We start from the raw sequence: 15643 nt of genomic DNA on the forward strand, positions 1-15643 counted from the left end.
CTTCTCAACTAAAAGAAGTCAGCTGGAAACTGCAGGGTTTTGTTTCTCAGCTCTACCTAAAGCTCCTGATAATTGGTACAGTCACCTGTAGTGTTTACTTTTACCTGTAAAGATTGAAAATGTTGAATTAGCAGCAGTGCTGTCTCCTTCCAGTGTCCTTGAGAGGACAAGTACTGAGGTACCTGGGGAATAAAATTTAAGCTGTTCAGTTATGCCAGTATATTTTGTCAGCTGCCCTGAGACTGATTCCAAGGGCAGTTTTGGGAGCACAAGAAGGGCTCCAGGGGATGTTTGCTGGGCAGCCAAGCCCTTGAGGCAGTGCAAAAGACCAGGGCATCCATCAGTGCCAGACAAGACCTGGATGTTTCTGTTTGCAGATCTAGCATCTCCTGCACAACACTCTCCACCAGCCAAATGCAGCTAAAATAAAACAGAGACACTTTACCAGTGAAACAGTGTTTAATATAGTTAAATTACTTAAATAGATTTCAATTTCCATGGGAAATCATAACTGTATCCATTTTTGCAAGATCCAGAGTAAAGAGTGTGTGAATACCCCTTGAAATGATCATGACACACTGTCAACAATCACAGCTAGAGATACTGGGGACTTGAAATTTCATTGACAACACAACTTCATAAGATGAATCAAAAGTTAAGAAGACTGCAGACTTTTGGAAAGCAGAAAGCAAACCTAAAACCAAGTGTATGGCATGAAGTTAATGAAACTCCGTGAGGGACAAAGGGGATGGGAGGTGGAGGAGGGGAGAAAGGCATAACAGCGTGATGGAACTTAAGTATTTTGCAAACCAGGAAAGATGTAAAGGGGCAAAAGTATAGTACAAGGGCAGACTTGGCAGTTTTACAGAAGTCAATATACTATACTTTTCAGAGATGTTTCCTAGTGGAAGGGAGAAGGAAAGGGGCAATGCCATTTAAGCTCGTGTTTAAATGGCTTAATGCTCAGGTCATGCTTAGCAATACAGCAAATTAATTAAGACAGGTCCATGGATTTTCACTTATTCTCATTGTCGAGTAGGAAAAAGAAATCGCCACCACCATAGTGCAATCATTATGCTGTGAGTACTACAATAATTCTGCCCTGAGAAGAGTGGAAAACAAGTTTATTAAATGTCAAAAGATTGGAGTAATTTTTAGTGCTAGCCAAATTCAATATCAAAACTTTCCCCATATAGAATATAAAAAATATAGCTTTTTTTAAATTATTTTCTTTTTTTAATAAAATATCAAGGGATTTTTTCTTTCATAGCTAGAAAAGGTACATAAATGATAACAGTGAACTATTCAGAAACCCCCCCACTAGTGATAAAGATGCCCAACACAGTATCAATGGCACTATTTTAAGGTCGACCACTTCATAATACACACTTGCCATCATAATCTTTTCTGAAGATCACCTAATTCCTGAAAATTGAAAATCTGTGAATCAGTTTAAATAAGTGCTTACTACAGGAAAGTCAACTCAATGCTGCAGCACATAGTTCCTTGTAATGTCACATGGCAGTTACAATGTCAGACAACTCTCAGATCAGCAGGATTCTATTAAGACCACCTATGAAAAATGATATTTTTTAAAATAAAAGTTCAAATGAGCTTTTTTTTCCTTTTCTCATAAGAGCTCCTGTTAAGAGTTAGAAGATGGGGTTAGAGCTCTTTTTGACGTGTTTGATACCGTCTCAGTAGCTAAAACTCAAAGGTCCCATTTCCATTGGGAAGCCGCCACCCTCCGCTGGAATGCTGCACGGAACAATTCTGTGACTACCGCGGGTTTTTCCTCTTCTTTGGGGTTGTAGATTTTTCTGGATTTTCATTTTAAAATGCATCTGATTCAGCCTGGAAACTCACCTGTTTGTTGTTGGTTGATTGTATAGTGATAATCTGAAAACTGCCAAGTCTGTGTTCAGAGTATTACACAGAAAAAAGTTACACAAAAGTCTACAGGTTATATACACCTCCCCCCACACCTCGGTGTGGACAGCCTGCCTTCTAATTTATATATAATTTACAAAATATAGAATTTGGTATATCTGTTAGATCTCCATGTTTTCAATATTACAAAATAAAAAATACAAAAAAACCCACAACAAATTTCAGGGGAGTTCCCCCCACAAAGTGTCTCTTGTTTACATCTAGTCTTTCCCATGTAAACTGATAGATACCAAAGAAGAGCACAGATGACTTTTTAATAAATATGGTTGTAGAGCCATCTTCCTTTATCCTGATCTTCCCCTTCATCAGGTGTGCCAGCCCCACTCAGAAGAGCAGTCATTTAGCCATGGAGAAGAGGGGAAAAGAGGGGGCCAAGGCTACAATGTCTTTTCACAATAAAACATTACCAATGCCCTTCTAAAAGGCCTTTTTGTGTGCTGCAACAGTGGGTGTCAGTTTTGAAAGCCCATTCAAAACAGCTAATAAAAGCACAGTGGTACAATTCAAATAGCTGGCAGTATGGGATGGAAATATTATGGGAGTGCAAAATCCATTCCAAAATAATGCTTTGTAGTGAATCATACATTCCTTCAACCAAGTAAATGTTGTGTTGCGTCAATAAATAGTTAAATAGCTTCTTATGCCATCCTGTGGTAGCAGCCTTTATAAAAATGCCGAATTCATGTCTTATCTGTGAACTCTGTAGTGCACATCTTTGGTCAACTTAGCACTCAGCCAGGAACAACTCCAAGGTGGTTTCTTTCTCTTGCCTTTCTTGATGGGTGGCCAAAGAATTTGCTGATACCAGCTCTAGAGTAATGGGGTAAAATTTCAACTGTGTCTCATGTTCAGCTTCACTACCAAAAAATGATTCTTCTCCAATTCACAATCCTGGGTAATGCAAAATTGGTCTTTGTGTGGCGCTGCAGTCGGTGCTAACTAATTGGAGGCCCTTCATTTAGAAAGTAGGTGGTCATTTCTCCTTTGCCTTTGACCTTTATGACCCCTCGATACTCCAGCTGGTAGTTGTTGGCTGCTAAAACCTGGTACATATCCGTGGTTACCTGCATAATAAACAAGAATAAACAGATGTTTGCTTTGTCTTCCGCACAGTCTTTCCATTTGCTTTTGGAGTAATCCGTGGGCAAAATAAAGTCAACTGTTTTGTTTCTAAGTCAATCAACATTTGCACATCAGTCACTAACTGAAAGGTTGGCACAAAGTGCTGAACAAACACAACCCATTAGAACCTGAGGAAGTACAGATGTCACATACAGTTCACAACTGGGGGAACTGCATGTTTCAAGGAGGTCACTGGATAAAGCGTAACAAATTTGTCACATTTTTTAAAGCACACCAGTGAGTTTGGTCTACTCAGGTGCATTAATTATATCACTGGAGTAGCAGTAGGAAAACAGGTCAGACTTACTAAAATATCCTCAAAAATTACTTAGAAGTTACACAGTGGATGTACAGCTTAGGAGTCAGGGGTTGTTTTTATGAAGAAGGTAGTGGGCAATGGGAGAGAACTGATTGAATGGAATATTCTAGCCTGTATCCAAATTGTCTCTGCAGATGCCAGTCAAAAATAATCACTTGTGCTACAGAACAACAGAAATTTAAAGACTGGATTTTCTAGGCATTTATTTATTACAATGTATTTTCTCACCCTTTTTCAGATGGCTTTACAACCATCTTGTAGGGAAGTTAAAAGAGTGATGCATAAATATGGATCCAGTTAACTGACAGGCAGGGAAACAGCGTGGATGCCCCTCTTGGGCTTTACATCATCTGCTCTATTTTTATAACCCTTCAGTATTTTCCCAAGGAATGACTTTCTGTTACTGTGGACATTGGCTTGGCAAAAGCAGGATAGTGGAATTGAATCACTAACTGGAAAGGTCACATCTGAAGGCCAAGGAGATGTGTGATTATCAGACAGGTCCTATTAACCTCTTAAACAATTCCCTTTCTCCGTTGTTTATCCTCAACTTGCTGATGCCTGGACCCTTGCTGGCCTCACAGCACACATGGCACAGTGAGCAACAAAGTGAATTACAGAAATACAGAGCTGAACCAGGCCCTTGGAAAATGAAGTAACCACCACACACAGCTGAGCAGCACATGTGAGCAGGGATCAGATAGGACTGTGCTCAGTGCCAGTGAGGCACACAGGGAAGGAAACTCAGCTCAGCACTTCCACCCAGAACTAAAGTGCAAGTTTTAAACAAAGGTTGCAATGTTGGTCATGATTAAAAGACAAAACTTGCTGGTACCACCAGCATTCCCTAAGTGGCTTTTCTTTCAGTTCTGTGTAGGTAAATGTATGGAATACAATGAAACCAAAATTTCAATTCTAATTAAGTTTCAAAATGTGTAAGTGACACAGGGCTGGCAGTGTAAGTTTTCTGGAGATTGCCTTACCTGAATCCTGTCAGGCACTCCTGTGCTGTCCATTCTGCTGGCTACATTCACTGTGTTGCCCCAGATGTCATACTGGGGTTTGCGGGCTCCTATCACCCCAGCTACGACAGGACCAATATTGAGGCCTGGAAGGAGAGGAGAAGTACATTCACATCCATTTACTTGAGGCAGGTTATTGTTCAGACAGTAAAAAACTCATCCTGAGTTTCACTGGTTCTAACTGTGCTTTACCCTGACATGTAAAGCTATGGCCAAACTGTGGGGAGAGAAATGTTAAAATAGAATTTGGCTTTTTTGATCCATTATGCACAACTGACTGGCATCTGGGGCTGGATCTGCTCAATCCAGAGCTACTTCCCAGTGCTAGATAATGAGATAAAGTTTGTTTGCCACCTGGCTAACAAGCAAACTGCTCACTTGAAGTCAACCCATACCTGTGCAATGCTGAGGGCCTGCAAGGCAGCAACGCAGAGCTGTCCAGAACAAACACCACACTTGACATCCTTAAATTTCTTCTACCTTTTCTCTTGCTTTTTATTCCCTGACTTGAAAGACAATTTAATGTCCAAGAATGCCAGAGCTGGAAGCACAGGGGCAAAATGAGCCCATGGTCAACCACCATGTAAGACCATGCTGTGGTAGGAGCTATGCTGCTTCTAATTCCCTAGGGAGCATCAGTGATGCTGCTATACCCTAAAAAACTACTGTGATGTTTCATAGAGGCCAAAGTGGTCACCAGGCACCAGACAATCAACATCACCATAGAGCCAATGTAACATCTGTGGGTTTTACTGTCCATAAAATCCCCACCTCAGAACGGCCACTACCTACATGGAATCCTGTGAGCACAAGGACATTACCTATCTTCATCTGGAAGTTGTTGAATGAATGCTCATTAATGTATTTCATTTGGTCCATTAACCTCATGGCAAAATCTGCCAGAGCTTTGATGTGTGTCTTCCCTTCCTTGTCATAAGTGGAGTCGTTGAGGCCTGAGGCAGCCATGTAGGTGCTGCCAATGGTCTTGATCTTCTCCAGCTGTCGGAATTGGTCTTCACTTATTATCTGTGTCACAAGAGCAAAAGAAGCAAATAAACCTTGACAAACACACAGATGCTGGTGATGTCCATGCCACATGTCCCACCTTGCTGCAAGCATTACAAAGTAGTGGACAGAGCCAGGAAGATAGAGGAAGAAAGGGGGTTAGATATTCAAAGGAGTGACAAGGGAATAGAAGGGATTTCAGTGTGGAAAAAAATTAAAACTGAAGACTCCTAGAGTAAGGAGAAATGAACCATGGATTAATAAACCACCCTCCTTCAGGAGCTCAGCAAAGCCCAACTAAACTCATGGATTCAGTTCACTTTGTTCACCCAGACGTTCTTTGACTTACTTCATCAAAATCAGCAATGATCTCATTGAGCAGCCTCAGACACTCCACCCCTTCATTGTTGGCTTCCAGCTCCACATAAAACTCGGAGAAGTTGCTTATGGAGGCGAACATGACAGCCACACACTCGCAGGACTGGTAGTACAGTTCGTCATTGCGCCGCTCCTGAGCCAAGAAATGGGCTGCCACATCCTTGGGCAGAATGTTGTGGAGGAGGCGTCTGTTGTAGGCCTGCAGCTCCTCCATCTCCTCCTTCTCTTCCGTGGCCTAGTTTAGAGGGGAGACACAGTGATGCACTTACTCTTTTGGTAGCTGCTCTGGAGAGGGGAAAAAAGCTGAAAATTAACTTGCAGCGAGGGCAGAAATAGAACAGGGGAAACTGCGAAGGAGAGCAGAACCAGAGAAATGCAAAAATTTGTGTTTTGCAGTGGAAAAGGTTCCATCTCTTTGTGCACACATGTATGGAAAAGAAGGCAGAGAATAATGCCAGAATCCAGCATTTCTGAGCCCTGAACTGGGTAACCTCTCAGCTCGCCCCTTCCATTGTTTTGCCATTTATAAATGAGGATTACAGTGTTTATCTGCTTCCCAAGGAGCTTTAATTAATTGTTGCTTCCTCAGTGCCTTGTACTCAAACCACAAAGACCTATAATTAGAATGATGTTCTGCCACCCAGAAGGCAGAAAATCTAAAGGTAGAAAGGTTTTATTTAGATTTTCTACCAGAAGGTAGAAAATCTAAATAAAACCTGCAGTCTTGTGCCCCCCCAGCCATGAGTGCTGGCCAGAGCCCAGGCCTGTCCTGCTTGCTTGGGAATCACATAGAGGGCCCCAACATCACTCATGGGCACAAGTAGTGAAAACATTAACAGTGAACCCAGGAACAGGAGCACAGTGTGGCATTATCCACAGTGTGTTGGTTAGCCAGTACCACTGCCTGGGGGCTAATGAAGGCTGGACATTGAGCCAGTTCTCACTGCTTAACAGGAAACTGAATGAAAATGCAAATGTGAATCTTTCACACCCTCTAACACAGCAAACTGAAGCTCACTGAACTCTGGGAAACAATTCAGCAGTGAATATGAGCTTCCTATATTTATAAATTGTGTTACATTACATGTTGCCGCAGCAGTAACAGCTCAGTTGCCCAGATTCATTAATGTCCACCTTCAGATCTATAACCCTTTACCATGGGGACCATCCAAGGTATATTTACAAGGAAAAAAGGGGTTGAAGAAAATAACTGGGATGAGATGCACAGAGTATGCAAAGTACCAAAGAAGAGCAGAGCATTATTAACATGCCCAGTTATAAATCAGATTTAGATTAAATTCAAAGCCACTTTATCACACTCCTCAACTCAACAGTGAAGACCTCAGTCATTTTATATTAACACCAAAGACCACATGTGATCCTCCTGTGATAAAAATAGGGTAAAAATTCGTGTATAAAATAATAATTCGATGTATAATGAAACAAAGCTAAAGTAAAATTGTAAAATCCAATAGAAGGGTAACCGTTCTCTCTCAGCCTGCTAATCTCAGTTGAAAAGACAGGACGAAGGTCATCAACTTAGACAAAAGACACTGGCCAACCCTGATAAGAATCGCTTCCTCGCCAAGGCAAGGAGAAATTCCTTCCTGACGTCGATGCCAATTTCATCAACTTTCTGGTGCCACGAGCGGAATGAAATCAACATAAGACAGACCCTTGGAATTGACATAAGAAAGGAGCCTTCCCGGAATGAGACAACTAGACTTGATGAGGTCCGGGAGGGCCATCGAAAAGAAATCCGGACTATTCAACCCACCTTGGACACCTGGACTGCCTAAGGGCAGAAAATTCCTATAAAACGGTGGACTGAGAGCTGCACTGGCGTGGACTAGGGCGTCTGGTACATCGGTGCGGACCTCTATCCACCCAGCGCGCGCTGACAATTTCCTATTTTTGTGGTTTTTCTCTTTTTCAGGTGCTCGATATTCTGTTATTAATAAATTGTCATTTATTAACCTGAAATTTGCCTTTGCATTTATAACAGATTTGGTGCCGTGACTCGGATTCGGAGGAAGCTGCGGGGACCTGCGATCCAGGAGGGTACCCCCGCTGATTTCGGCGGCCTGGTGAGTGAGGAGACCCCGCGGCTCCACCCGAACCTCCGAACCAAATTTAGGAGCGAGAAAACCACAAAAATAGGACAGGGGAAAGAACGGATCCGGGGGCAAGGAGAGCTCGGGAAGGCAAAGGGCCTTCGGAAAAGCCGCGGCTTGCAATTGCTCGTAAAACGTCTACGTGCACGAAGACATCCACGCAGGAAAAGGAGCTGTAAGTACTGCTGGTTGAGCGGGTGATTGGGCGAGTGTGTGAGACGTGATCTGATCACGGAGCGAGTGCGGACTTCAAGGTCGCAGTTCCGTCTTTTCCCGCGAGGGGAGCGGTCGGCCGCGAAGGAAGCGATTTCGTGTGAAACTCTCTTACATTGCTTGTCAAAACCGGGACGAGGGAAGTCTTGGGGACCGATCACGGAGTGGGCAAAAAGGGGAAGGGTACGTCCTGTTGAGCTCGGGAATCGGTAAACCCTTTTTGCCAGCGGACCAAGGTAAGGGTCCAAAGAGAATCCGAAAGGATTGAGAGCCGATCAGGAACCCTCGGCACAGCTCGCTGGAGGGGGAGTGATCGAAAAAGCCCCATCCCCTGAGAAACAACCAAAGACACAACGCACAGGCAGAAAAGTCGACTTGAAGGGAATTTCGAAGATTTGGTAAGGAAATTCGCGAAATATGGGACAGAAAAAGAGTAAGCCCCAGAAAAAAACCTCAGAAAGCCCCCCCTCTGGTAAGGGAAAGGGAACCATGAAAATCCCTCGAAATAGTCCCTTGGGGTGGATGTTGGAGCACTGGGGAGATTGTCCACAGAGGAAAGAGAAATCTAAGGAAAGAATGATTTACTATTGCATGGATGTGTGGGGTGGAGAGAAATTGGGGGAACACCTTACATGGCCGGTAATGGGATCATTTGAAAGCTGGACATGTAGTAAGTTAAATCGCTATGTGAAAAACAAGAACCCCTCGAACCCCGAGGAGAGGGAATATGCCCGGCTTTGGTTAAACACCCGAGCTGGTTTATTCCCGATAAAACAGAAAGGGCGGCCCGGAACTGGGACCGAGCCCTGGGAGCCCCTAGATCACCTCCCACCTCCCTACATTGGGCTGAATTCCCCACCCTCTCCAGAGCAAGTGGTGCCCACAGCCCCTTCCGATCCTCCAAACCAGCTTTTGGGGGCACAGGCATCTCAGGTGGGGAGTCATGCCTCCCCTCCATTGTCCCCACTGGCAGCTCCCTCCCTGCCACCCCCGCTCCTGCCTCTCCCGTCTGGCCTGGGTCCGTCGGCGGCGCCCCCGCCGATAGATGCCATGACCGCGGGAGCCCCCTCTGAGATCCCGTCTGCGCCAGCTTGGGGGCACTCTCGGTCACCTTTTCCGCCGCCACCAGGGTTGCTCCGAGCGGAGGAGAGACCCCCCTCGGCTGCACAGGCGGCAGTCCCGCCCCCGCAGTCCGGGAAAGGGAGACAACCCACTGCTACCAGTTCTCCCCCTGCTAGCAGAACCCGATTGAAAGCAAGGAGGATGAGTGATGAATGGGGAGAGAATGAGAATGTGGGACACAGTTTACTTCCATTAAGGGAAGTACCAACGGCCCCAGGGATCATTGGATTTGTAAATGTGCCTCTCAATACAGGAGACGTAAGAGCGTTCAAAAAGGAAATGGGGCGATTGTTGGATGATCCTTTTGGTGTAGCGGACAGGTTGGATGAGTTCCTAGGGAGCAGCATTTATACATATGAGGACCTGATGGCAATCCTGAGGTCTTTATTCAATAGTGAGGAAAGAGAGATGATAAAACAGGCAGGTATCAGAGACTGGGACCGGAGGAACCCACAGGGGACACCTGGGGATCAAAAGTGGCCCAGCTCTAGCCCAAACTGGAATGCACAAACAGAGGACGGGAGAAGGAGCATGGTAGATCTAAGGAACATCATAATTCAGGGCATCCGGGAAGCTGTCCCAAGGGGTCAGAACATTAGCAAGGTTTTCAATGAATGTCAGGGGAAAGATGAATCCCCCACTGAATGGATTGAGCGATTAAGGCGAAGTCTACAGATATATTCTGGGACGGACCCTAATTCCCCTGTGGGGGAAGTTCTGCTCAAAACTCAGTTTGTGGCAAGGTCATGGGAGGACATTCGGAAAAAATTGGAAAAGATAGAGGGTTGGCAGGACAAAAGCTTGCAGGAATTGTTGCGGGAAGCCCAGAAAATATACATGAGGAGGGAGGATGAAAAGCAGAAAGTACAAGCTAAGGTTTTGGTAGCTGCGGTGAAGGAGGTCCAGAGACAGGAACAGGCTTCGGGGAAATATAAAACCTTACCCCGAAAGTCTCAAGGCCCCCGAAAAGCAGCCCCAGACACGAGAAGGGAACTGCCCGAGTGCTACTATTGCAAAAGGGTAGGACACCTTCGAAGGGACTGCAAAAAGAGAATTAAAGATGAAAAAGTATTTCAGGAAGATTAGGGGTGTCAGGGGCTCTTCACCTTGGGGACCAGGACATCTAACGAGCCCCTGGTAAAACTGAAAGTGGGTCCCCAGCGTCAAGAAACCGTTTTTCTGGTGGATACCGGGGCAGAAAGGAGCACTTTACAAAATCTACCAATAGGGTGCACGGTCGGTAAGGAGAAAGTTGTGGTGGTGGGTGCAAAAGGGGATCCCTTTAAAGTACCTGTGATAGAAAGCGTGGAGATTGAATCAGAAAATAAAGTCTGCCTAGGGAATTTGTTGTTGGTAGAGGAAGCTGATTACAACTTGCTAGGGAGAGATATGATCATAGCTCTTGGAATTAGCATAGTTGTAAGAAGTTCCGATCTTGTGGTGAAAATGTTTAAACTCACTGAGAAGGATGAGGCAGACATCAATCCAGAGGTATGGCACTCTAAAGGGGAGGTGGGGAAGCTAGAAATAGACCCTATTCATATTATAATCGAGAACCCCGGGGACCCTATACGGGTCAAACAGTATCCCATTCCCCTGGAAGGGAGAAAGGGATTGAAGCAGGTTATCGATGACCTCTTGAAGGGAGGAACAATAGAGCCATGCATGTCCCCCCATAACACCCCTATACTGGCTGTAAAGAAGGCAGATGGAAGCTATCGGTTAGTTCAGGATTTGAGGGCAGTGAATGCCCGAACCAGGACTAGGTTTCCGGTAGTGGCCAATCCGTATACTTTGTTGAATCGGCTTACGCCTGAGGATGTGTGGTATAGTGTGATTGACCTGAAGGATGCATTTTGGACTTGCCCTTTGGATGAGAAAAGCAGGGATTACTTTGCTTTTCAGTGGGAGGACCCCGATACCAACAGAAAACAGCAGTTGAGATGGACGGTGCTTCCGCAAGGATTTGTAGAATCCCCTAATCTATTCGGGCAGGCCCTGGAGCACCTCTTGACTCAGTTTACCCCAAAGGCAGGGACGAAATTGTTGCAGTATGTGGATGATCTGCTAATAGCAGGATCTTCAAAGGAGCGGGTGAGGGAATGTACAGTGGAATTGTTAAACTTTATTGGAGCTAAGGGTCTGAAAGTTTCAAAATCCAAACTGCAGTTCACGGAGCCCGAAGTGAAGTACCTGGGGCATTGGCTGTCCCAAGGGAAAAAGAAATTGGACCCTGAGAGAGTCGCGGGAATTATAGCATTGCCCGCGCCAAAAACTAAAAGGCAAATACGCCAATTGTTAGGGCTCCTGGGATACTGCAGGCAGTGGATTGAGGGTTTCAGTGAAAAGGTAAAATTTCTGTATGAAAGATTAAACACCGACAGGGTGAAGTGGACCGAACAGGATGAATTAGATTTTCAAAAATTAAAAGAGGTTCTCATGACAGCCCCAGTACTGACCCTTCCAGATGTGAATAAAGAATTCCAGTTGTTTGTAGATGTTAGTGGGCAAACTGCACAGGGAGTCCTGACTCAGGAATGGGCCAACAAAAAGAAACCCATAGGATTTTTATCAAAAATCCTGGATCCTGTGAGTCGAGGTTGGCCTACGTGTTTGCAGGCTATAGTTGCAGTGGCACTCCTGGTGGAAGAGGCGAAAAAGATTACCTTCGGAGCCTCTCTGGTAGTTTACACCCCTCACAATGTGAGAAACATTCTGCAACAAAAAGCGGAAAAGTGGCTGACCGATTCCAGGCTTCTGAAATATGAAGCCATCCTAATCAGCTCCCCAGGATTGGAGTTGAAAACCACCTCGGCACAAAACCCTGCACAGTTCATGTTTGGAGACCTTTCTGAGGAACTGTTGCATGATTGTGCTGAGATCGTGGAACTTCAGACAAAAGTAAGATCAGATTTGGAGGATCAGGAATTGGAGGGGGGAGAGAAATGGTTTGTGGATGGGTCGGCAAGAGTAGTCGAGGGGAAAAGAAAATCAGGATACGCAGTGGTGGATGGCAGAACAGGAAAAGTGGTGGAATCGGGTCCCCTAAGACCCGAATGGTCGGCCCAGGCTTGTGAGCTTTATGCTCTCCTGAGAGCTCTCAAAGGGTTAAAGGGAAAGAAGGGGACCATATTCACTGATTCTCGGTATGCGTTTGGGGTGGTTCACACTTTTGGGAAAATTTGGGAAGAAAGGGGCTTGATAAACACAAAAGGAAAAGGTTTGGTCCACGGCGAAATGATTCGACAAATCTTGGAGGCAATCAGGGAACCAAAAGAGATTGCGGTGGTGCATGTAAAAGGGCATCAGGTCGGGTTGCAATTTCAGACGCGTGGGAATAACCTGGCTGACCAAGAGGCAAAAAGGGCAGCATTACTCACAGTAAGAATCCCCGAGGTGATTGGGGAGGAAAACTCCGGAATCCAAATATGTCCCTCTGAAAGGGACATTGAAGGATTCAAGGAGATGGGAGGGGCATTGGAGATGGGAAAATGGAAATTACCGGATGGAAGGGAATTGGTCCCGAAAGGGGTGGCCAGAGGGATCCTGAGACGCCTGCACGAACAGACCCACTGGGGAACACGGGCATTGGCTGACCAGTTTCTGAAATTCTTTGGGTGCAAGGCGATCTTTGTGTTGGCAAAACAAGAGGTACAGGGGTGCGTGACTTGCCAGAAAGTGAATCGATCCAGATCCAGACAAGCGGCTTGGGGAGGTCGTCCGATTTCATACCGGCCGTTTGAAAGGATCCAGGTGGATTTCACTGAATTACCAAAGGTCGGGAGGTATAGGTACTTATTGGTTATTGTGGACAAATTGACACATTGGGTAGAGGCGTACCCAAGGGCAAAAGCCACGGCTCAAACGGTTTCCAAAGTATTATTAGAGGAAATAGTCCCCAGGTATGGAATAGTGGATTGCATAGATTCAGATCAAGGGACTCATTTTACCTCGAAAATCATAAAACAATTAACCGAGGCCTTGGGAATCAGATGGCAATATCACACCCCCTGGCACCCTCAAAGTTCAGGGCAAGTAGAAAGAATGAATCAGACCTTAAAAACTCAGTTGGCAAAACTCATGCTGGAAACTAAGATGTGTTGGGTAAAATGCCTTCCCCTTGCTTTGTTGAACATAAGAACCATGCCTCATTCTGATACGGGACTGTCCCCCTTTGAAATGTTGTATGGGATGCCATACAAACATGGAATGCCTGTGGGACATCCCCGAGTCGAGGATGTGCAGTTACAACCTTATCTCATCACTGTAAACAAAAATTTACAGGAGCTCAGAAGGCGTGGACTCATCCCCCAAAGTGGCCCTCTCGGATTTGCAATTCATCAGATTCGGCCCGGAGATAAAGTGTTAATCAGGACTTGGAAAGAGATTCCTCTCGCCCCGCAGTGGGAAGGGCCGTTCCTGGTACTACTCACGACTGACACCGCAGTTCGAACCGCTGAGAAGGGTTGGACTCATTCCTCAAGGGTGAAAAAGATCGGGGACCCAAAAGCCTCGGACTGGAAGGTCACCACCCCTCCTGGAGAGCTCAAAATCAAACTCAGGCGTCAACCTAGATGACCGACCAGATAAGTTGTAATACCCCAGGTTGTGAGTGCTTTCCTTTCATTCACTTTGAATGCGTGTACTGTAAACAGGTTTGGGTCACCCATTGTTGGAGAAGGAGTCGACCTAAAGGTCTGTGCACTAACTGTCTAATCGAGGAGCAGGTTAACACAGACCGCCTCTTAGTACTTGCCACTCGGGCCGGACTTTTTGAATTAGATTCTCCTGAGTGGTATCAGATTTTCAAAAAGGGAATAAAGGGAAAATTGGACGCTAAAGCAGAACCCTTAGCAATTGAGTGCCGGAGGACCATCAAGGTACCTTGCCGAGGAGATACAATCAAATTATCCCGGTGGGCAACCTATAAGAGAAGGTTTGCCATCAGGACCACACGGGCCCCTGAAGCAAACCCTTGCTGTCGGGAAGATGGTTTACCCCGCCGTATGTTCCCATACGGGCGATGGGCAAGGCAGAGGGGTTTTTCGGTGGGGAATCCTGACGGTCCTGAGCCTAGCCGTGTGCTGGGCCAAGGGGGCCCTTCCAGGGGCGCTCCTGGGGGAGAATCCTCCCGCGAAGTGTGAATGGTGCTTAACAGCACCAGAAACCGGGCCGATAATGGATTGTCCTCTAAAAAGGCAGTTGGGTGATTGTTGGGCTAATGGCACTCGATTTCACCTTTGTGAATTGGAAGGAAGGGTCCGGTGCCAACGCTCAGGGGCAAGTCCTAAGGGCGGGCTGTTCAGGGATCCTGCTCACTCACTCGTTAGACGAAGGCGGGAACTCGAAACTACTTACCCGGTACCAACATGTCAACAATGTAACAAAACTGTATGGATGGGAGGAAAAAGGCAATCTACCTTCCTTGCCTACTATAAGGTGAATCCCCTGTGCTACGACAAAGCGAAACTAAAAATATGTAATATGGGTGGAAAATTGTATTGGGAAGGGAGGAATCTCAAACATGAGGAAACGGGTTTCTTGGACTCAGAACCCATCATTTTCGAGTTATTGCCTCCGGGAGATAAGCGTGTATGTTTGCAGTTTGACCAAGTTTTTTGTTTTTCAAGGGACGAGGAAGGGATGGACCCTGAAAGTAAAATGAAACAGGTAACATTGGAACTCAGGAAAAAGGAAGCTGAGGCCAGAAAGAGGAGAATTGAGCAGGAAAGGTTGAAATCGCTCAGTGAACAGTACGAGCAATTGGAAAGGCAATACGGGGATGGGGGATTTCTGGCCCCTAACCAAAACCTCTTTGTAGAACTAATGCAGGAGATAGCCACTGAATTGGGGCTGACGGATTGCTGGATTTGTGGGGGATTAAAGTCAGCCGAAAGGTGGCCCTGGAAAGGAGAAGGATTAGCCCCGGAACAACTTCTAAAATGGGAAAGCTCTAAATTGTCAAAAATAGTAAAGAGACCGGAGGGATGGATTTTGGAAAAAAGGATAGTGGGAACTATCTGCATCAGCCGGGAGGGGAAGGAGTTCACCGACCTGGTGGGTTATACTCCTTGCATAAATACCCTAACGGTGAATGACAAAACACGGGTCTGGCAACCTGAACCACCCTCCGGATATTGGAGCCAAATTCGAGAAAAAGATTGTGAGTGGTTTGAGACTATGGGACTTTGTTGGCACAAAAGTCCCGGGGCTAATCCATTTCAGGCACTAGCGGGACTGAGAGAGTACTGGGACGAGCCGGGGAGAACCAATATAGGCTGGAAAGCTCCAGATGGGATATATTGGATTTGTGGAAAGAAGGCTTATAGCGAACTTCCCCGAAAATGGAAGGGGTCCTGTACCCTAGGAATGATAAGACCCTTCTTTTTCACCTTGCC

General features: G+C 45.8%; 1 protein-coding gene across 1 annotated transcript in view; it reads right to left on the reverse strand.

Annotated features, from left to right (window-relative positions):
- Nucleotides 1-450: 450 nt before the first annotated feature.
- ADCY5 (adenylate cyclase 5) overlaps nucleotides 451-15643 on the reverse strand; it is a 215074-nt gene continuing 199881 nt past the window's right edge. The window contains exons 18-21 of the mRNA XM_083865254.1: nucleotides 5768-6031; nucleotides 5235-5439; nucleotides 4375-4499; nucleotides 451-3014 (exon numbers count right to left, since the gene is read on the reverse strand). Coding sequence (XP_083721380.1) covers nucleotides 2886-3014; nucleotides 4375-4499; nucleotides 5235-5439; nucleotides 5768-6031 — 723 coding nt within the window. The 3' untranslated portion in view covers nucleotides 451-2885. The remainder of the gene's footprint in view (nucleotides 3015-4374; nucleotides 4500-5234; nucleotides 5440-5767; nucleotides 6032-15643) is intronic.

The sequence above is a fragment of the Zosterops lateralis genome (assembly GCF_965231275.1).
Source record: "Zosterops lateralis genome assembly, chromosome: 7".
NCBI classification, from domain to species: Eukaryota; Metazoa; Chordata; class Aves; order Passeriformes; family Zosteropidae; genus Zosterops; species Zosterops lateralis.